Source organism: Rhineura floridana, chromosome 4 (genome assembly GCF_030035675.1).
Source record: "Rhineura floridana isolate rRhiFlo1 chromosome 4, rRhiFlo1.hap2, whole genome shotgun sequence".
NCBI classification, from domain to species: domain Eukaryota; kingdom Metazoa; phylum Chordata; class Lepidosauria; order Squamata; family Rhineuridae; genus Rhineura; species Rhineura floridana.
In genome coordinates, this window is record NC_084483.1 from 133,816,479 (window position 1) to 133,839,515 (window position 23,037).

The 23,037-nt window shown below is 40.8% G+C and overlaps 1 protein-coding gene across 1 annotated transcript in view; it reads right to left on the reverse strand.

Moving 5' to 3' along the window:
• EGLN1 (egl-9 family hypoxia inducible factor 1) overlaps positions 1 to 23,037 on the reverse strand; it is a 73,965-nt gene that overhangs the window by 11,438 nt on the left and 39,490 nt on the right. The window contains exons 2-3 of the mRNA XM_061624490.1: positions 7,918 to 8,037; positions 6,447 to 6,583 (exon numbers count right to left, since the gene is read on the reverse strand). Of these exons, the coding sequence (XP_061480474.1) occupies positions 6,447 to 6,583; positions 7,918 to 8,037 (257 nt within the window). The remainder of the gene's footprint in view (positions 1 to 6,446; positions 6,584 to 7,917; positions 8,038 to 23,037) is intronic.

The window sequence follows — 23,037 nt, forward strand, 5'->3', positions numbered from 1 at the left end:
TTCGGAAATTGCAGTTGGTTCAAAATGCAGCAGCCAGAATGTTAACTGGAGCATGGCACAGGGAGCATATTACCCCTGTGCTTTAACGGCTCCACTGGCTCCCAATTTGTTTCCAAGCCCAATTCAAAGTGCTGGTTTTGACCTTTAAAGCTCTAAATGGCCTTGGACCAATGTACCTGAGGGACCGCTTACGCCCATATGTACCTTTAAGATCATCTGCCTCTGGTCTCCTCTGCGTGCCTGGAGTGAAAGATGTTAGATTGACAGGCACGCGGGAGAGAGCTTTTTCAGCTGTGGCCCCCAAGCTTTGGAATACCAAGAAGTATATTTATTTTATTTATTTATTATTTTATTTATATCCCGCCCCTCCTTCCAGGAGGAGCCCAGGGCGGCAAACAAAAACACTAAAAACACTTTAAATCATAAAAAGACCTTAAAATACATTAAAACAAAACGTTAAAAGCATTAAAAAAAACTTTAAAAACATATTTTTAAAAAAAGGATAAAGGTATTAAAAGACATATTAAAAGCAATTCTAACACAGATGCAGACTGGGATAGGTCTCAACTTAAAAGGCTTGTTGAAAGAGGAAAGTCTTCAAAAGGCGCTGAAAAGATAGCAGAGATGGCGCCTGCCTAATATTTAAGGGGAGGGAATTCCACAGGGTAGGTGTTGCCACACAAAAGGTCCGTTTCCTATATTGTACAGAACGGACCTCCTGATAAGATGGTATCTGCAGAAGGCTCTCACCTGCAGAGCGCAGTGATTGGCTGGGTATATAAGGTGTAAGACGGTCTTTCAGGTATCCTGGTCCCGAGCTGTATAGGGCTTTGTACACCAAAACTAGAACCTTCAACTTGGCCCGGTAGCAAACGGGCAGCCAGAGCAGTTCTTTCAGCAGCAGGGTGACATGTTGGTGACACCCTGCCCCAATGAGCAGTCTTGATGCCACATTTTGCACCAGCTGCAGCTTCTGGACCAACCTTAAGGGCAGCCCCACATAGAGTGCATTACAGTAATCCAGCCTAGAAGTTACCAGTGCATGGACAACAGTGGTCAGGCTATCCCGGTCCAGAAACGGCCGCAGCTGTCTTACCAGCCGAAGCTGGTAAAAGGCACTCCTAGCCACAGAGGTCACCTGGGCCTCTAGCAACAAAGATGGATCCAGGAGCACCCCCAGACTACAGACCTGCTCTTTCAGAGGGAGTATGACCCCATGCAAAGCTGGCAAATGACCAATTATCCGAACTTGGGAACCACCAACCCACAGCGCCTCCGTCTTGCTAGGATTCAGACTCAGTTTATTGGCCCTCATCCAGCCCACCACCGAGTCCAAGCATTGGTCCAGGGCTTGCACGGCCTCTCCCGATTCAGATGTTACGGAGAAAAAGAGCTGGGTATCGTCAGCATACTGCTGACACCTCGCCCCAAATCTCTTGATGACTGCTCCCAAGGGCTTCATATACATGTTAAACAGCATGGGGAACAAGATGGTACCCTGCGGCACCCCACAGCACAACTGCCAGGGGGCCAAAAGAGTCACTCAATGCTATTCTCTGAGAGCGACCTTGGAGATAAGACCAGAACTACTGTAAAAAAAGTTCCTCCAATACCCATCTCACCAAGTCAGCCCAGAAGGACACCATGGTCAATGGTACCAAAGCCACCGAGAGATCAAGTAAGAATAACAGGTTCACACTCCCGCTGTCCTTCTCCCGATAAGGGTCATCCACCAGGGCAACCAAGGCCGATTCAGTCACATAACCAGGCCTGATCCCAGACTGGGATGGGTCAAGATAATCTGTTTCATCCAAGAGCACTTGCAATTGCTGCGCCACAATCCTCTCAATCACCTTCCCTAAAAAGGGGGTATTTGCAACCGGTCGGTAGTTGTCATAAACCAATGGGTCCAGGGTGGGCTTTTTTTTTTTTTTTCAATAATTTTTATTCAGATTTTCATAAAACATACAAGACAAAATCATAAAACATTCAAAGACAAAAAACAAAATCAAAAATAGTTAAACAAAAAGAAAAAAAGAAAAGAAAAAAAAAAAAAACAAAAATAAAAAATAAAGAGTAAAATATTGACTTCCCATTTGTCAAAGATCAAATCAGTTATAAGTCTATAATATATAGCAATCCTGTCTCTTAAGTCATATTATAAAATCACTTTCCTCCAGTAGTTATCTTACTTAATCATCAAATCTCATAAACATTACTTTATTCTTTCCACAAAAAGTCAAAGAGAGGTTTCAATTCTTTAAGAAATATATCTATCAATTTTTTTTTTCCAGATAAGCATATCGATTAATCCATCTCATTACTAATTATGATAATCTTATTGTCATAACCATAGTCAAAATAAACATTTCAATTAATCCGTCACATCAGAATCTGTTAGGTTCAGTAATTTCAGTAGCCATTGTTCTATTATCTCTATTAGTTCCATTTTCCATCTTCCATCTTCAGTAGTCTTGTTAAGTCCAGTAATTTCAATATCCAATCTTCCATTATCAGTATTCCATAATAATCTTGCTGTCAAAGCCATAGTCATATAGTAAGAGTCTGATGGGAATTACCTCTATCCCAAATATTTTCTTGCCATCCATTCTGAATAAGTTGCTGAAATACTGCTGTAAAATCATATCTCTGTTCTTTTTTTCAAAATACACTGGGTCATCTCTTAAAAGTTTTTCCATTGTCACATGGCTGCAGTTAATTCCATAGATTTTCTCTATATTGGGCTCCATCACATCATTCCAGTCCAGAAGATAATCCATGCCATTGATAACTTTATCTCTAGAATCTTCATTAATTTCTTCAGAGATAACATTGAGTTCCAAACAATAGATTTTATTTCTAAAGTCCATAGACTCCAAATCTTGTTCCTGTTCCACGTTTGTTCCAATCTCCGGGATCTCCTCTCTCACAGGGACCCCTATTCCAGTCTCCAGGGTCTCCTCTCTCACAGGGACCCCTGTTCCAATCTCCTGGGTCTCCTCTCTCACAGGGACCCCTTCCAGGGTCACCTCTCTCACAGGGACCCTTATATCTTTAATCTCCTGCTTCATTTTACTCAATTCAATTTTCGTTATCTCAATCTCATCCATTATTCTCTGAAACATAGTTATTTCCAGATTCTCAGCCACTTTCTTAATTGCCATTTTAAAAGGAAAATATAGGAAAACCACTTCTTATTTCAGCAACAATTGGGTTAATACTCCAAACTTGGTGACATCACAGTATAAACAGAGCAGACAGCCTTATCTCTCCAATAGTTAAGTAAACAAAATGCAGTTCCCAGGATCGAAACAATTAATGGCAATCGTCAAGAAACAGATTCGTCAAAATAAAATAGACCAAAAAGAGAGTAGTCTCAAAACAGTATAATATTTTTCAAAATAAAAATCTGGAATAGAAATCCCTCTTCTGTGTGTATCTTTAGAATGCAAATCCAGGACAGCTTTTTGCAACAAAAACAGAGATAAGCTATTAATTAGTGCGTAGCAGAGAGAAGTTACGGCTCCCCAGTGAGATGTCAAAAACCGATCAATCTGGCAAATCTCTTTTAAACAGCAACAATTTAAGTCAAGTAAAAGAAAAATATAGAAAGAAGGGTGCTTGCCTGTTAGTGCGTTCTCTCTTAGAAGATAAGATGAACGTTCGCTTTAACAGATAGAGCTTGCTGTTGAAAATCCGTCCCACCTTCGTCGGCTGGACCTCGTCCCATAAATTAATGAGATCTGGTCGTCCCAACAAAAATAGGCTTTGAGGTTAATCTCTTCGTTTCTCCCTACCCGGGAGAAGTTTAATCAGTCAAAAAAAAAAGAAAAAACTGACTGATATATCTGAATAAGCTTCTTTTGAGGCAGGAGCCCGTCTCAAAAGCAGGCACAGGCTAAGTCACCCTTCCCGGAAGTCCGGTCCAGGGTGGGCTTTTTCAGGAGTGATCGGATCACCACCTCCTTCAAGGCGCCTGGAACCACTCCCTCCCACAATGATGCGTTGACCACACTCTGGATCCACTCGGTCAAACCCCCTTGGCAAGCTTTACTAAGCCAAGAAGGGCAAGGGTCAAGAGGACACGTTGCTGGCTGCATCATCGCAAGCACCTTGTCCACGTCATCAGGTCGCATCAACTGAAACCGTTCCCAAGAAGTTGCAGCAGACGTTGCACTGGACACCTCATTGGGGACTACAGTAGATGTAGATGGGGCATCAAGACTGCTACGGAGGCGAGCAACTTTACCCTCAAAGTGCCTTGCAAACAATTCACAGTGGGCCTCCGAAGGGTCTAAAACTCTATTTCCTGGAGTTGATGTCAACAGACTCCTGACAATACGAAAAAGTTCCACCGGACAGCTACTTGAGAATGCAATGGAGGCAGAGAAGTGGGCCTTCTTCGCCGCCCTCAACGCCAAACAGTAGGCACGGTTATGATGTTTTACTCGTGCATGATCAGCCTCACAGCACATCTTTCGCCACTTGCGCTCTAGCCGTCATTCAGCCTGTTTCATTGTCCTTAGCTCACTGGTGTACCAAGGTGCATACCGGGCTCCACAATGCCGGAGAGGGCGCTCGGGGGCAACCGTGTCAAGAGCCCAACGCACCTCACTGTTCCACAGTGTGACAAGGGCTTCAACAGGGTCACCTGCTCTATCTACTGGGAACTCCCCCAGGGCATTCAGGAATCCAGTGGATTCCATTAGGCTCCGGGGGCGGACCATCTTAATCTGTCCACCACCCCTGCAGGGAAGGATAGGAGCCATAAGTCTGAACTTCAGCAGGAAGTGATCTGACCATAACAATGGGGTGATATCCACCCCCCCGTATCTCCAGACCACCCCTTCCTCATCTGGAGCAAAAACCAAGTCGAGGGTGTGTCGGGCTAGTGACAATTTGAGACAACCCCATGGTCGTCATGGAGGCCATGAAGTCCCAAGCCGGAACACTAGAGACAGCCTCAGCATGGACATTGAAGTCACCCAGCACTATTGTTCTGAACTCCTCCAACACCACAGCCAAGACGGCCTCCGCCAGCTCAGTCAGAGAAGCTGCTGGGCAGCAGGGTGGATGGTACACCAGCAGCAACCCTAGTTTACTGTCTCCTCAGCCGACACCAGGTACAGGCCCTCACAGCGAGCTCCAAGACAGAGTGGTTTCCTGGTGACAGAGATGGAAGTTCTGTAGACCACAGCAACTCCCTCCCCCATCTCTGTATCCTGTGCTGGTGTTGCACTGAGTATCCAGGTGGGCAAAGCTGGGTCAGATCAACTCCTCCCAGCTCACCCACCCAGGTCTCAGTAATGCACACCAAATCGGCACCTTCATCCACAATCAAATCATGGATGAGGGTGGTCCTATTGTGTACCGATCTGGTGTTAAACAACAACATACAGAGGCCAGTGGGCACAGCAGATGAGCAACGTGGAACCCATCCATAACAGGAGCGGCAGCAAGGAACAAGGCGCAGATAGTTTGCTCTGCTCTCTCCCTGTTGATTTTCCGGAGACTTCTGAAAACGGTCTTGTTCCAGAGAGCCTTTGGGAGGGACTGAGAGCCTGACACTGATTTTATGCCTTCTATGTTAAATTTTACCTTTGTAGTCCCTTTAGTACCAATCCCTATATATATGTAAATGTGTGTGTATATTGTATTTTATGTATTTTAATTGTATTTTATGTATTTTAATTTATTTTAATGCTTTTGGGATTTTACTGTTTACAATTTTATTATGTACATGTTTGATTTTATTTTTGTAAGCCGCCCTGAGTGCTCTATTATAGGATAGAAGGACGGGATAGAAATATTTTAAATAAATAAATAAATAATAAACAGTATATGGCAACATTGATAAGTCAACATTTTTTTCTTTTGTATTTAACAAACCTATTACTGCTCTTAAATTATGACAGACTTGGGCTTTTGTAGAAACCATAACACAGCATGCTGCTAATCAATGCAAGTTAGGCTCCTGGGATTTGTCAAGCATAAGCTATACATTCTGAACATTTAAGAGAACAACTGAGGACCCTTATAATAATAATAATAATAAATTTTATTTGTTGGTCGCCTATCTGTCCAGGTTAGTGGACACTCTAGGCGACTTACAATAATAGAGAGCAGTACATAATACAAAATAAAATACAAGCAAACACAATCATAATCAATTTAAAACCAATTTCTATTTAAAACCTTATAAAATTAATCCTCCCCAATCCCATAGGCCCGCCTGAATAGCCAGGTTTTTAAGGCTTGGCAAAAACCCATCAGGGAGGGAGCATGTTGGAGATCAAAAGGAAGGGAATTCCTTACACTCTTCACTTTCCTAGGAGAGGTCAATCAATATATTCGACAGCTATACAGTAACATTTTTGCAGGTTTCCAATACCTTTCATCTGTTATAAACTTACTAAAGTCTGCAAGTATATATTCATTCTTCTTACCTTGTAGCGAATGCAGGCTGCACTTCATGAGGGTTGCGGCGGTCAGACCAGAAAAACAGCAGTCTATCAAACTTAGGTTCAATGTCAGCAAACTGGGCTTTGCCTTCAGGAAATATTCGAAGAATACCTCCACTTACCTTTTAAAAAAACACACAGTGCTTTATATCCAGAGAAACTATCAACAATTTCAACATACTAATGGCACCTACAAATAACGTCCATTAATCTCAAGAAATTTATGAATAATTAAAGGAGCCAGTAAGCTTTCCTTCTCACAGTATAGTTACAGTACTGGAATTTTTTTACGATGTTCATATACTGGTTCTATAAAGTGATCTAGCATGGACTGAAAAATCATTAACCAAGCACCCCACATTTTTGTAACAGACATTCACAAGTGTGTTTTAATGCATATTTATATATTCAATATTCATAAATGGGCTTTTACATAACCAAAGAAAGAAAGAAATGAAAGCACTGTGTGGTGGGAGAGTTTTTGCTCTACTAATGCAAGTAAGTTTTCACAAAATCTCTGCACTGGCATTGTTAACTGCTCACAAATTCTGAATGAGTGGTCCACAGAATGAACATGACTTCCACCTTTAAAATTCCCATATATTTAAGAACATATGAACCATCCTGCTGAATCAGACCAAAGGCTCATCTAGTCCAGCATCCTGGTCTCACAGTAGCCAACTTGCTGCCTACAGGAAGCCTGTAAGCAGGACGTGAGTGCAACAGCACTCTCCCTACTTAGATTGGTTTTCTGACAAACAGCTAGCGTGGTTGTGCTTCAATTGGGGCAATTACCAGTCACTAGTCTAATCAATTCTGATATTTTGCCCAATGCTCCCATAATTTCTTAAAATGAATGCTATGAGAAGTCAGGATCACAGCAAAGGACTATCAAATTAATGATGTAGGAATTAAATTCTAGTCTTTCTCCACATAAGAACACTGAATATATGTTCTATACCATTTATTTTGATAATAACAATTAAATATATTTTAATGAAGATGAAAGAGTCTCAGAACCTTAATATTAAAGAAGGCAATTCTTCACATTTACGCATGTATGTAGCTATAAAAGAGCCACTTCACACTTAAGATAGCACTAAAGGTCATAGAAGTTTACTGATATAAAAACTTAAGCGGGGTTCCCAAGAGTTATTGAGGTACATCAAGAAACTTCAGCATGACTAATGGGATTTTTGACATTTTTCTTGTAACAGTACATCCTCTTGGGCAAGCATGTTTTTGGATCCTAGCTAAATAGTGTAGAACAAATATTAGATGAGGTGCTCTAGAGACAGCGTGGTTGCAGCTCCAAAGCTTATGTCTACTAGGTATTCATGAGGCATGAAACACAGTTCTCTATACATTATTCTTGGTCACCCAAGGACAAAGTAATTTAAAAAAATCAATGCCCAGTTATTCAAGCATATAAAAAATTTCTCCAAAATAGAATTACCTTGGCATCCCAGTCTTTATTAAGGTAATATATACATGTGACACATCTTCCATCTCCATTTGGATTATCAACATGACGCACATATCCTGTTCCATTGCCTGGATAACAAGCTACCATTGCCTGCAATAAAAAAAAAATAGAACAAAGCTAGCATATGAATGGAAGGGGTGTTTTTCCCTCCAGCTCTGATGAAAGTAGGTTTCTAAATTCCCAACTATCTTTATCTGGATTCAAAGGCTTTTCTTTATCCAGTTATTTTTAATATCTATTTTTAAGAGAGAAAAGTCTGAATTGATAAAACCAAATCCAGAGTTTACTACAGTAAACCCTCTAAAAGAAGCCAAGTTTGTTATAATATTTAACAAACATCTAAGTCAACAATATATTGGACTTCCGGGAAGGATTGCTTAGCTTGTGCCTGCCTCTGAGACGAGCTCTCGTCTCAGAGGAAGCTTTTTCAGTTTTAAAACCAGCCAAAAAGTTTTTTTTTGACTGGTAAAAACTTTCTCCCAGGCAAGGGAGAAACGAAGAGATTATCCACAAGCTTCGTTGTGTTTGTTGGGGGACTTGAATTCATTAGGAACGAAGGACCTGCCAGCAACGTCGGACGGGGCCAGGGAATTTCAAGCAAGCTCAAACTGATTAAGCAAGACGTTTTTTTTTTCTTTAAAGAAAAAAGTATTCTAACAGGCAAGCATCCTTCTATCTACTCTTATCATTTTGTTATCGTTACAGTAAAAGAGATTTGTTATAGGATCAGCAACAAAGAATCCCTGGGTGAGTTATAACTTTCTCTCATATACATGGAATTAAGGAGGAAGAAAATCGAAATAGCCTATCTTTGTTTTTTATCGCAAAAAGCTGGCATGGAATTGAGCATTTTAAAGATATAAATGGATGAGGGACAACTAATCTAAAGAGGAACTCTGATTTTATGACATTTGAGACTATTTTCTGTGATCTACTTTTTTTTTTTGACGAATCTGCTTACTTTTTATGCCACTAATTTTTTGGAACCTGTGAACAAAATTTGTTTTGCACTTTTGGACACATAAGAGATAAGGCGGTTTGTGCTGTCTAGAGGGTGATGTCAGCAGGCTTGGAGGATTAACTCCTTTGTGACTGGAAAAAGAAATAAACTGTTCTTTGCTTGGGAATAGTTAAGAATGACAATCAAGAAGGTGGCTGAGACCCTGGATGTACAGGAAGGGGTTCTCTATCTAGATATGTTTCAGAAAATAATGAATGAGATTAAGCTGGTGAGACAGGAGCTGAGACAGAGCAGACAAGAGATGAAAAGTGAATTTGGCAAAATGAGACAGGAGCTGAAGGAAATTCAGGATTCTGTGAGAGGGGAGGTGGATGAGACCAAAGATATGGCTGGACAAATAAAAGAAGATGAAAGAAAAATAAAAGGAAAGGTTCAAGCCCTGGAGATTGGAATAGATATATCAAATATGGACTTGGAAAAAGATTTGGATTTTATGGCTGTGATGGATCCTGGAGACAAATATCACTGTTTGGAATTCAGCGCTGTCCTTGAAGGAATTGGTGAAGAGATCAGAGATAAAGATATCAACAGTCCAAAAAAATTCCTGGATTGGAAGGATTTGATGGAACTTGAAATGGAGAAAGTTTACAGAATTAATTCCAGATGTGTGACAATGGAAAAACTCTCGGGAGATGTGATGGTGCATTCTGTGGAAAGGAGGAGCAGAGATGCAGCTTTACAACAACATTTCAGTGGTACATTCGGAATTGATGACAAGGAAATATTTGTGATGAAAGAAATTCCTATCAGACTTTTATTATATGACTATGACAGCAAGATTATTATGGGTGCAAGGATGGAGATGGAAGATGGAATTAACACTGAGAATGGCTATTGAAACTACTGGACCTAGCAGACTAGATGAGATGGATTAATTGACATGTTTATTTGGAGAAAAATCGATGGATATATTTCTCAAGGAGTGGAAGCCTCTCTTTGACTTTTTGCGGAAAGAATAAAGTAATGTTAATGAGATTTGATGATTAATTAAGATAACTACTGGAGGAAAGTGATTTTGTAATATATTAAGAGGCAGGTTTGTTATATATTATAGATCTATAACTGATCTGCGACAAATCGGAAGTCAACATTTTATTTTATTGTATTAGTTATTAATTTGTTTTGTTTTGTTTTGTTTTGTTCTGTTTTGTTTTTTGAAACTTTGAATAAAAATTAATGATAAAAAAAAATAAGTCAACAATATACTGGAGTAACTTTAAAAATATTATAAAAAAGAAAAGCAGATAAGCAGATCTATGATTTTTCATGCTGTGTTTAACACACATACACACACATCTAGTGGTCACATTCCTACACATTTCTCCAAATAGTAATATTAATTTATATATATAAGAGAGCCAGTGTGGTGTAGTGGTTAAGGTGTTGGACATCGACCTGGGAAACCAGCGTTCGAATCCCCACATGAAGCTCACTGGGTGACCTTGGGCCAGTCACTGCCTCTGAGCCTCATGAAAACCCTAGTCATAGGGTCACCATTAGTCGGAATCTACTTAAAGGCAGTACATTAACTTATATACAGCTGTGAAGACTATGAAGCTCCTGAGGCTTTTTTGTTTTGTTTTGCACATTTCCAGTCTGTCATACAATAGCTGGGGTGGCAAAGACAACTCTTTTATTTTTGCATGACACAGACCTAGGATACAAAAAGAATTAATGTACTGCCCATCTTAAATTGGGGGTTGGGGAATACCAAACTGATTACTTTATTTTGAAGTATGCCAGTTCCAACATGTTATTCCTTTGACTGTGAGGATCCTTTGGATCAGTGGGTCAAACTGGAACAAGAAATTATTAACAAGATTCCAGTGAACAACTTTTTATTTCATAAACATACACTTAGGTCGTTGAAATGGATTGCGAATAGTTTTACACTGATTATGTTTAAGGTTTGGATCAAAAGAGTAGTTCTATTGACCCCAGGAGTCTCCCCTCTTTGTCTGCACACCATGTTTTCAGGAGGTGTGTAATTATTATGATATTGGGCGGTGGAGATAGTAAGGCCTTTATAGAATATGTGATTTCTATCAAAATAAGAAACCATTAACTGCTGTGGAAGGAATTTTGGCTTGTGTGGGATGTGCTGTTCTTTGGTTGCTTGGTCACCAACCAAGTTCCTTTCTCACCAGACCCATAATTTGTAAACAAGCTACTAGGGCTTTTACAAAATTTGAAAAGTTTCTTTTGGATGGCTCCAGTGATCAGAATAATTGATGAAATTAAGTCTATCAAATGTTGTTGTTGTTACGTGCCTTCAAGTCGATTATGACTTATGGCGACCCTATGAATCAGTGACTTCCAAGAGCATCTGTCATCAACCACCCTGTTCAGATCTTGTAAATTCAGGTTTGTGGCTTCCTTTATGGAATCAATCCATCTCTTTTTTGGCCTTCCTCTTTTTCTACTCCCTTCTGTTTTTCCTAGCATTATTGTCTTTTCTAGTGAATCATGTATTCTCATTATGTGTCCAAAGTATGATAACCTCAGTTTCATCATTTTAGCTTCTAGTGGCAGTTCCGGTTTAATGTGTTCTAACACCGAATTATTTCTCTTTTTCGCAGTCCATGGTATCTGCAAAGCTCTCCTCCAGCACCACATTTGAGTTGATTTTTCTCTTACCCCCCTTTTTCACTGTTCAACTTTCACATCCATACATTGAAATCGGGAATACCATGGTCTGAATGATCCTGACTTTGGTGTTCAGTAATACATCTTTGCATTTGAGGACCTTTTCTAGTTCTCTCATAGCTGTCCTCTCCAGTCCTAGCCTTCTTCTGATTTCTTGATTATTGTCTCCATTTTGGTTAATGACTGTGCCAACGTATTGATAATCCTTGACAAGTTCAATGTCCTCATTGTCAACTTTAAAGTTACATAAATCTTCTGTTGTCATTACTTTAGTCTTTTTGATGTTCAGCTGTAGTCCTGCTTTTGTGCTTTCCTCTTTTAACTTTCATCAGCATTCTTTTCAAATCATTACTGGTTTCTGCTAGTAGTATGGTATCGTCTGCATATCTTAAATTATTGATATTTCTCCCTCCAATTTTCACACTTTCATCTTCATCCAGTCCCGCTTTCCGTATGATATGTTCTGCATACAGATTAAACAAATAGGGTGATAAAATACACCGCATTTCACACCCTTTCCGATTGGGAACCAATCAGTTTCTCCATATTCTGTCCTTACAGTAGCCTCTTGTGCAGAGTATAGGTTGTGCATCAGGACAATCAGATGCTGTGGCACCCCCATTTCTTTTAAAGCATTCCATAGTTTTTCATGATCTACACATTCGAAGGCTTTGCTGTAATCTATAAAGCACAGGGTGATTTTCTTCTGAAATTCCTTGCTCCGTTCCATTATCCAACATATGTTTGCGATATGATCTCTGGTACCTCTTCCCTTTCTAAATCCAGCTTGGATGTCTGGCATTTCTCGCTCCATATATGGTAAGAGTCTTTGTTGTAGAATCTTGAGCATTACTTTACTTGTATGGGATATTACGGCAGTAGTTTGATAATTACTGCATTTCTTGGGATCCCCTTTTTTTGCAGTTGGGATATATATTGAACGCTTCCAGTCTGTGGGCCACTGTTTCATTTTCCTTATTTGTTAACAGATTTTTGTCAAAATTTGGACAGATTCAGTCTCAGTAGCTTGTAGCGAGTCTATTGGTATGCCATCTGTTCCTGGTGATTTGTTTCTTCCAAGTATTTGAAGAGCAGCTTTTACCTCACATTCTAGAATTTCTGGTTCTTCATCATACGGTTCCTCCATGAATGAGTCTGTCATCCTGGCATCTCTTTTATAGGGTTCTTCAGTGTATTGCTTCCATCTTTCTTTTATTTCATCTCGGTCAGTCAGTGTGTTCCCCTGTTGATTATTCAACATCCCTACTCTTGGTTTAAATTTCCCTTTCATTTCTCTAATCTTTTGGAATAGGGCTCTTGTTCTTCCCATTTTGTTGTCCTTTTCTATTTCTATATAATAACTATTGTAATAGTTTTCTTTGTCCCTACGTACTAGTCGTTGTATAGTTGCATTTAGGGTTCTGACTGCGTTTCTATCTCCTTTTGCTTTTGCTTTCCTTCTCTCTTTAACCATTTTAAGAGTTTCTTCAGTCATCCATGGAGGTCTTTCTCTCTTTTTAACTATCAAATGTTACTGGAGGCTGATTATTGGGAACAACTCTACCCTGCAGGTCTGGTGTGAATGGAATTTCCAATTACAAATTGAGGAGAAAGAGTGGACGCTGGTATGGGAAAGGTGCCTCTTAAATCTATTTCGGCCCATCCCAGGCAATCATTGCTTAAACTTGTACACAGCTGGCACTTAACTCTGAGATTTACATTTTTGATACACGCCAATAATTCCTCCTTATGCTAGAGTGGCTGCCGGGTAGCTGGTACTTATGAGTAGATGTAGTTGGAGTATAAATGGGCACAAGATTATTGGGTGAAAATCTTTACAGAAATCTTCAACATTACCCATCAAATGATGCAACCGACCCCAGGCTTAGTGCTAATGAACCTCTCTTTGGGTCCTTTGAAAGATCTTGTAGGTAAAGAACTTATCTTGCGTTTGCTATATGCTGCTCGAATTATTGCAAGAAACTGGAAGGAGTTCTGTATTTCTGATTTAGGTCATTGGTATCAAAAGGTCTGGTAGATTGCCATGCTGGAAAACCTGACACACAAAGCTGGAGTTATATGAGAGGCCAGACAAAATGTGAATGATCAAGGTTAGTGGGGTTGGTATTCCTCAGTTTGACATAATTAGATAGAGGTTTGAAACAAAGTATAACCAAGATTTCACTTTCATTAAGATCCGTATCTGTCAACGAAAAATAGAAGAAAAATTGTAATCTAAATTGAAAATGTCCTCCTAACTCTTATTTTATTTTGTAGTGTAAAGCCTCAGCTTTTTTCATTTCATGAACTCACTTGGCATATTGTATTGTTATAAGGTTCTTGGCCATGAGCTGATATCTCTGTTAGTTGTGCTATTATAAAATCAATAAAAAATTTATTAAAAATAAATTAATTTATATACTATTAGCACATACATGGCTTTTACATATAATAATAATAATAATAATAATAATAAAATTTAATTTTTGTGTCGCCTATCTGGCCGAAGCCACTCTAGGCGACGTACAAACTAAAATTCAGTAAAATACAATACAATACAGATAAAATACAATGAAGTCATTAATCACAGCAGCATGAGATTAGTTAGGGCAATCAATAGATAATAAAAAAGTTAGCCCTCCCCGGAAATCCTAAAGGCCTGTCCAAAGAGCCAAGTTTTTAAGGCCCGGCGGAATGTATCCAGGGAAGGGGCATGGCGAAGATCGAATGGGAGGGAGTTCCAGAGAGTGGGGGCCACCACTGAAAATGCCCTCTCTCTAGTCCCTACCAACCTAGCTGTTTTCGTTGGTGGGACTGAGAGAAGGCCCTGTGTGGCTGATCTGGTTGGGCGGCTTAATTTGTGGTACTGGAGGCACTCCTTCAGGTAAACTGGGCCCAGACCGTATAGGGATTTAAAGGTTAATACCAACACCTTAAATTGGGCCCAGAAAACAACTGGAAAACAACTGGAAGCCAATGAAATAATACTGGCGTGATGTGATCACGGCAGCGGCTGTTTGTAAGCAACCGCGCCGCCGCATTCTGCACCAGTTGTAGTTTCTGGACCGTTTTCAAGGGTAACCCCACGTAGAGCGCATTGCAGTAGTCTAATCGAGAGGTGACCAGGGCGTGTACCACCAGTGGGAGCTGATGAATAGGGAGGTAGGGTTGCAGCCTCCGTATGAGATGTAATTGGTACCAAGCTGCCCGGCTCACTGCCGAAATCTGAGCCTCCATGGACAGCCTGGAATCAAGAACCACCCCGAGGCTGCGGACCTGATCTTTCAGGGGTAAACTTACCCCATTAAACTGTAGGTCAACAGCACCCAACCTCCCCCTGTCACCCACAAGTAGCACCTCGGTCTTATCAGGATTGAGCTTCAGTCTGTTCCTTCCCATCCACCCACTCACAGATTCCAGGCACTTGGACAAGGTCTCCACAGCCATCTCTGGTGAAGATTTAAAGGAGAGATAGAGCTGCGTGTCATCAGCATATTGGTGACATCGCAGCCCAAAACTCCTGATGATAGCTCCCAGCAGTTTTACATAGATGTTAAATAGCATGGGAGAGAGGATAGAGCCCTGTGGCACTCCACATGTGAGGGGCCAAGGGTCTGAAACCTCATCCCCCAATGCTACCTGTTGATGCCTGTCAGAGAGAAAGGAACGGAACCACTGCAAAACAGTGCCTCCTATTCCCAATCCTTCCAGGCGATCTAACAAGATACCGTGGTCGACGGTATCAAAAGCCGCCGAGAGATCCAGGAGGACAAGAAAGGTGGATTCTCCCCTATCTAATGCCCTCCTCATATCATCCACCAGAGCGACCAAGGCTGTTTCAGTACCATGTCCAGTCCTGAAACCCGATTGGTATGGATCCAAATAATCCGTTTCATCCAAGTGTGCTGACAACTGGCCAGCCACCACTTGCTCAATGATCTTCCCCAAAAATGGCAAATTTGAAACGGGGCGAAAGTTGTTCAAGACTTGGGGATCCAAGGAGGCCTTTTTTAAAATAGGTTTTATAATTGCCTCCTTGAGGGCTGGTGGCAATGCACCCTCCTTCAAGGATGCATTTACCACCGCCCTGATCCCTTCGCCTAATTTCTCCCTACATTTCATAAGAAACCATGATGGGCAAGGATCAATCAGACAGGTGGTAGGCTTTACCGTTGAAAGCACCTTGTCCACATCCTCAGAAGGAAGAGGCTGGAACCGATCCCACTGAACCGGACTGCAATTGGTCAACTCTGGATCCTCCACTGCATACACAGCGTACGGAATCGAGTTCTTCAGGTGCTCGACTTTATCAGCAAAGTGCTTTGCCAATTTGTCACAGGAAGCCTTAGAGTGTTCCAAGGGTTCCTGAGCAGCTGGACCGACCAGGCTTCGGACCACTTGGAACAGCTTCCTGGGACAGCACTCTGCGGATGCAATAGAGGCAGCAAAGAAATCCTTCTTTGTTGCCCTTATTGCCACCTGGTAGGCGGCTATTGCTGCTCTAACCTGTGTCCGAGCATCTTCAGAACGGGATTTCCGCCACCGGCGCTCTAGCCGTCTCACCTCCTGCCTCAGACTACGCAACCGGGGTGTATACCACGGTGCTGTCTCAGTTCTATTCGGGGGAGAGGACGTTTCAGAGCCACCTGGTCTAATGCCCTGGTGATTCCCTCATTCCACTCCATCACCAGGGTTTCGACCGGGTGACCTTCAGCAGGTTCCAATTCCCCCAGCGCAGTCAGGAATCCCTCTGGATCCATCAGGCGCCTGGGGCGGACCATTCTAATAGGTCCTTTACCCCTGCGGAGGGAGTGTGGCATCGAGACGTCAAAATTCACCAGATAGTGATCTGACCATGACACGGGGGTAAAAGAAATAGCCCCCAACTTCAGAACACTTCCTACCGCTCCCAGGTCAAATACAAGGTCGAGAGCATGACCGGCTACATGGGTGGGCTCAGTGTTATTAAGGTACAGTTCCCAGGAAGTCATGGTTTCCAGGAAATCCCGAGGGGCTCCAATGAGAGTGGCCTCAGCGTGCACGTTGAAATCCCCCAGTACTAAAAGCTCTGGGGTCAATGCTCATACATCCGAGACCACCTCGAGCACCTCGGTCAAGGAATCTGCCGTGCAGCGGGGCAGGCGGTACACGAGCAAGATCCCCAAACTGCCCTTCAGGCCCAACCTCCAGTACATGCAATCAACAACCTTGGTCCTTGGGAGCGGAGGCCTGGTGAAAATCAAGGACTCCCGGTAGATGACTGCCACTCCCCCTCCCCGCTTACCTACCCTCGGTTGCTGTGCATAATAGAAACCTGGCGGACACATGGCCTTAAGGATGGGAGCTGAGGCCTCGTCCAGCCAGGTCTCCGTGATACACACCAGGTCTGCGCACTCATCCAATATCATGTCATGGATGATAGATGTTTTTTGTGTCACAGACCTGGCATTACACATCAGCAATCGAAGGTCGGTAGGAATCCTGCTTCCCCCAGTTAACTTCTGGTTTTGGGCAGACCTGGAACATGGGATGGGTATTACGCATCTATCCCGTGTTCCTCTAAATTGACATGGTCTGCCCCTAGCATCAATCCGGCACAGTAATACAACAATAGAACTTACAATCTACATTTCGGAGAGGCAAAACAAAAGCAGAGGCAAAGGTGAAACACTGCCTTATAATGGTATCTGAAAAATGCAAATCAGAATAGCTTTTACAGAGTTCCCCAGTGAAGCCCACTTTTTACCAAGAGGGTAAGCCTCACCATCATTAAAACACTTTGGCTCAAAAATCTGCATGTTTGCCTGCAAACGGTATCCAAAGCTGAAGCTTAACTGCGCAGGGCAAAGTAAGTTGCAGTATACTTCTGCTGTCCTCCATTAATGTAGAAATGTTTTCACGCTCTATCCAGCAAGTCTTAGACCTGCCCTATTTCCCTTATACAGTAGTTGCCAATCTCTTTTGGGCCCATGGACATATTTGCAAACTAGGTAAATCATTGTGGACACCACACATACCTGCAACGAAGCAAACAACACAACCTATTCTACTGGCTACAATAGAATGCTTCTTTCAAGCCGAACTAGTGGGTATTCTTTGAGTGTATATGCATATACACATAAAGAAGGACAATGATAATATGGCCTTTATAAAATTTCTAGTATTTAGATAATAGTGTAGAGAACATGAATTCTGTGCCAATCAGTGAATTTCTACAGCTGGGTGTTCCTCCAGTTTAACAGTAGCTACTTGCAACACAAGTAAACATCTGTCCAAGGGGAACTGCTTTAGAATGAAGATGCCTAATGAATAATCTTTGTAAGAAAAGAATATCAGAACCCACTGAACATTCCTATTCAAAATGTAATGGGCACTCTTATGGCTTTTACTTTATCAGAATAAAACATCTGTATACCTTGCACCAGGCTGAGGATTGCAGCTTTCCTTTTATAATCTGTTTCTGCTATGTACCCCCTTTTGACAGTTGGTTTATTTATAAAAATATTTATATACCACTCTTCATAAAAAATCTCAAAGCGGTTTACAACATATATAAATACACAATAAAACCATACAAAATTTAAAATTAGAAATCAATAACTATTGCAGAAAAATATCTTTCCAATCGCCTGCATAAGCCACAGATGTTTTCAGCAGACATTTAAACGTCAGAACAGAAGGTGCCTGCTGAATCTCTAACGGCACAGCATTCCATAGGACTGAGCCAATGACACTAAAGGCTCCATTTCTTGTTGTTGTCAAATGACCCTCACGAACTCACAAACAGAAGTATGAGAGCTGTAAAAAAGCCAGTATAAGTCATTTACCAAATCACTAAAAACATAAAAACAATCCCATCACTTTTTGTTACCCTCTCACTATAGACTCCTTTTATTTGCCTTCTATTTCCAGTATTTTCTCACTTTTGGGGAAAATTATAACCGCCTTTATGGAACACACAGAAATATTTGTAGCATTACAATGAACAAGTTACACTTCTACAAGCCTGAATTTCAAGTCAAATGTCACCCTAAAAAAAGAGAATAGCAAAGACCTCTCTTTTCAGTAAATTATCTGTCAATGTGGAACAATATGTAATATGTAATATGTGAGTGTTACAAAAGACAATCATGGAATATGTTACATAAACACATACAAATAAGTGAACACAAATATTTTGCTTTCAAACAAAGAAACATCGGTAATTTCTTTGTCATCCTAACAAGCCCCTAAAAATAATAAATGGATAGCAAGGAGAATAGTTGGAAAACCTGAATATGCTGAAAAAGCTCCAAAAGCCTAATATTCTGTAACATGGCTGAATTTTGGGATAACCTGGTACTGGAGGATACAAGTATGACCATCCCTTATAAAGTTAAAGGTATTATGTCCAAGTGATATAGTACTATATATACACACATTTACTTGCTGTGTAAACTTTAAGAACACAGAATAGGCAAATTGAGTAAATTATAACCAATTATGAATGACATTAAGCTTTAAGAATAATTTCAACTTGAAAACACAGTACAGTGACAGATATAGGACATAGTATTGCAACAGATCTGGAACAAGATATTTGAACACAGGATGTATATGGAACTACTGGCATTTTGTCTAGCAAAACTTGTCATCACAGTACAAAACAACAATATGAAAAAGGGAAATATCAGATGTTTTACTGTGTACATAAAAGATTTCCAACTAAGTCATCCTCAAGAGCAGACACACGGAAATCAATGGGTGGTATCCAACTAACACTTCTGGTAGTGCAAAATTTCCACTTGCACAATGGGACTTCCCCCTCTCCTCCCCCACATCCTCCCCAAATCTGCTCCTGAAGGTTGGGAGGAACCCTGGACCAAATTTAGGGAGCTGCAGGGGAAAGGGAGAGAGATCCTGTTGCACAAGTGAAAATCCTTGTGCTGATGGAACCATGGCTTAATGATGTTTTGGATGCAACCCAATGAACCTAAGTAACTTGTCCATTGATTTCAATGGGTCTACTCTGAGTATGACTAATTTTGGATACCATCCATAGGCTGCAATCCTATACAAAGTTTCTCAGGACAACACCTCAACAAATCAGTGGAACTTACTTCTGAGTAAACATGTACAGGACTGTGATGTTCATTTATTATTTTAGGAAAACAGTAGCAAAACATCAGTGTCATATTTATGAAAACAACTGTAAATTAAGGCAAAGTTATTTCTCATAATGAAAACTTAAAGGAAACAATAGTTCCATCAGTTGCTCTTCTACTCTAACAACGTTATTTACTGTTATGAAAAAGCTTTTAATCACAATTTTTAAAGCCAGAACTCAGGAGCCCAGCAGATCGTTTTTAAAAATACATAAGCTTAATTTTCACAGAATCATAGAATAGTAGAGTTGGAAGGGTCCTATAAGGCCATCAAGTCCAACCCCCCCTGCTCAATGCAGGAATCCAAGGGAGGAGGATTGGTCTAATTGGTCCTTGCTTCCAAGGAGTTTATAAGCTCACACAGAGATGAATCCTTCAATAATATCTTGGTAGTAATAATTACATTACTTCTTTGCTTTCATTGGTGCCATCAGGAAAGGACTTTAGGGCAGAAGTAGAAGGCCCACTCAGTAGAATGAGCAGGAGAGCCCTTGGGCTGTCTTACCACTCCTTGAAGTAACTGAAATAATACACATTGCCATCTGAACAGGGTGCATAAGACAATTAAATTCAGTCTAAAATTACTGAAGTGTACCACTGCTTACAAGTGCATTAAAGGGCAAAAGTACAAAAGAAACCTACTAGAGCTCTTTATTGCAAATTTTAACTCTATAGGAGCAATGGGATTTTTTTTGGCAGTAGGGGTGTGCTACAATTCTGTCCAATTTGGATATTATTGTGGATCGGATTTTTATGTAGTGATTTCCACAGCTATTTTTGGAATGGATTTTTAAAAGAATCTGTATCTAAAATATTGATATTAATATCAACATTTTTATCATTTATTGTTTTATCATTTCCTTTTATTTATCATCATTTCCTTTCAAAATATCAATATTTCCAGCGGCATGTGGACAAAGAATGAACTCGAATCAATACCATCCTATTAGGTCACCGGAATGCTTTTGAACAAGACAACGGATCCAGTTTTCTTTTAAAGCTAATAAAACTGGAAACAGTATGATAGACAAAATAGAATACAATGGAGAAAAGACCATATACCTTCACATTACAAAAACGTTTGTATCGTCTTACAGGTATACATTTTATCATGGAGAATAGAGCAAAAGACGTTCATGAATGTCCCAAATGGAGTCGGCTACAATTAAAGGTGCTATGGACTTTGAAGAAGCACGAATACAGGATGAACGGGACAAACGAGCTAAGCGGAAGGCACGTCAAACAAACCCTCATCACAACCATCTTCCATCTGGAAACCTATGTCCTCGCTGTGGGAGGCTGTGTGGATCCTGAATTGGCCTCCACAGTCACTTACAGACCCACTGTTAAAGACCTTATCTTGGAAGACAATCTTACTTGGCCACGAGTGATCACCAATGAAAATGATGAATGAGAGCAAAAGAAGAGAAATACATTCAGAAAGGAAGGCACTGAGGCAATTGTGTTGTGCCAAGTTCAAAAGCATTAAATTTTCAAAGCAATATTAATGTGCTTTATGATGGGACTTGTCTCTGAGAAACGGCACTATTTAATGAATAAAGTCATGTCACAGCCCCCCCAAAATACAGTTTCACCTCTCTCAAAGAACTTTAAGGTGGTGTGTCAAATATTCCATTAATACAGGAGAGGGGACTTTCACTTGTTTGGAGCATTGCCAAACCTTCTGGACTCGTCTCTCTTATTTTAAAAACAGTAATGTGTCTTTTAAGTTGGGCAAGCATAGATTGGGACAAAGTTCTAAATTTACGTACTCATACCAAGAAGTTGTTCAACAAAGGAAGTTCCCTAGCCATTTTCTCCAATCGACAGAAAAGGGCATATTCACAGGATGAATGAGAGTCTCGGACTGCTGCTGTATGCAATGGACCGCATGCAGAGCAATGTGGAAGGGTGGCTCCAGCACATTCAGAGATTCATCACTTGGCAGGTAACACTACATTTCACAGGCAGGGATATAGGATTGAATCAAGCAAAGTCATTGGGCGAGTGGAACAACTTCTGCTTGTGCAATGGAACTTCCCCTCCCTCTCTTTCCCCTATGATCCCCAAAACTGCTTAGGAGGGTTAGGGGAACCCCAGAGCAGATTTTTTTTGAGGGGGTGGAAAAACTCTGTTATCCCACTCGCACAAGGGCTTCGATGGGCAATCCACAGTCTCTTAGAAAAGGCAGATACTTTTCCAGAAAACCTCTGCGATGCCATGATCTGATTAATCTTTGCAGTTCACCTTTGCTACCTGTTTCATTGAAAGGGTTCCTTAGTTTTCACAGGAATAGAACCAGCAAGGCCCACTGGGGTGCAATAGTACTTAGGGATTCCTAACATATTTTAAATAGCTTCCTTGGGGAAACTGCAAAGCCTTGTTCAAAACATGATGAGGATTAATTCATTAAATATTGCTGAACCCCTGTGGCCTGGCCTGTTGTCTTTTTTTCCTGCTGTTTGTGTAACCAATTCAGTTTGTTTGCTCCTTCAGAACAAAGACATTTTATGACATAATGAAAACTGCCTAGACAGCTTTATTGTGATCTGCCCAGAGATTCTAGGATTTAGGGCATTATAAACAAAATATATTTATTTATATTTGTTATTTTTAAAGAGCCCCCCTATAAATGCAGGATATATAAGGAAGGCATACCCTCATATGTAACTTATCCAAATAACATCCCTGTTTCATGGCAGAGTCATGGGGATGGCCTTGTGTTTAGTGAAGATTTACCTCTCATGTCCACCCGTCATAATATTTTTATTCCACCCAGAAATTATGTTAGGAGCACCCAAGCTAATCATAACTTGGATAGAGCTGGAAGTGACACAAAAGATCAAATAATCTCACAGACCCAGGAGTTGAACATGGGTTTAAGAAAAGCAGGGAGAAAATTTGAGTTCCCCCCTTTAATACCCAATGTCTGTTTTGGCAATCCCCTGACTACATTGGACAGAGCCACACTCTTCCCTTTCTGTGATATCATGGAATACTGCTGGGTGGCAGAACAAGTGTGTAGATCAAGAGTTTAGCAAATTCCTTTTGCTGTATGAAATTCTTTGTCTCCAAGAAACTTGATTATTGGATACATCAACTTTTTTGCTGCAAGAGTTTAGTTCTTTTCTGCTACCTGCAATAAAATTTCATCAGAAAGGTAGAGCTAGGGGAGGCCTGGCCACATTAATGTTGGTGAACTTTCATTTTGTGGCTGAGGTAATTTACCAATCCAAATCTAACTTTATACTATCAGTATTGGTAAGAGGAAACGGGGGG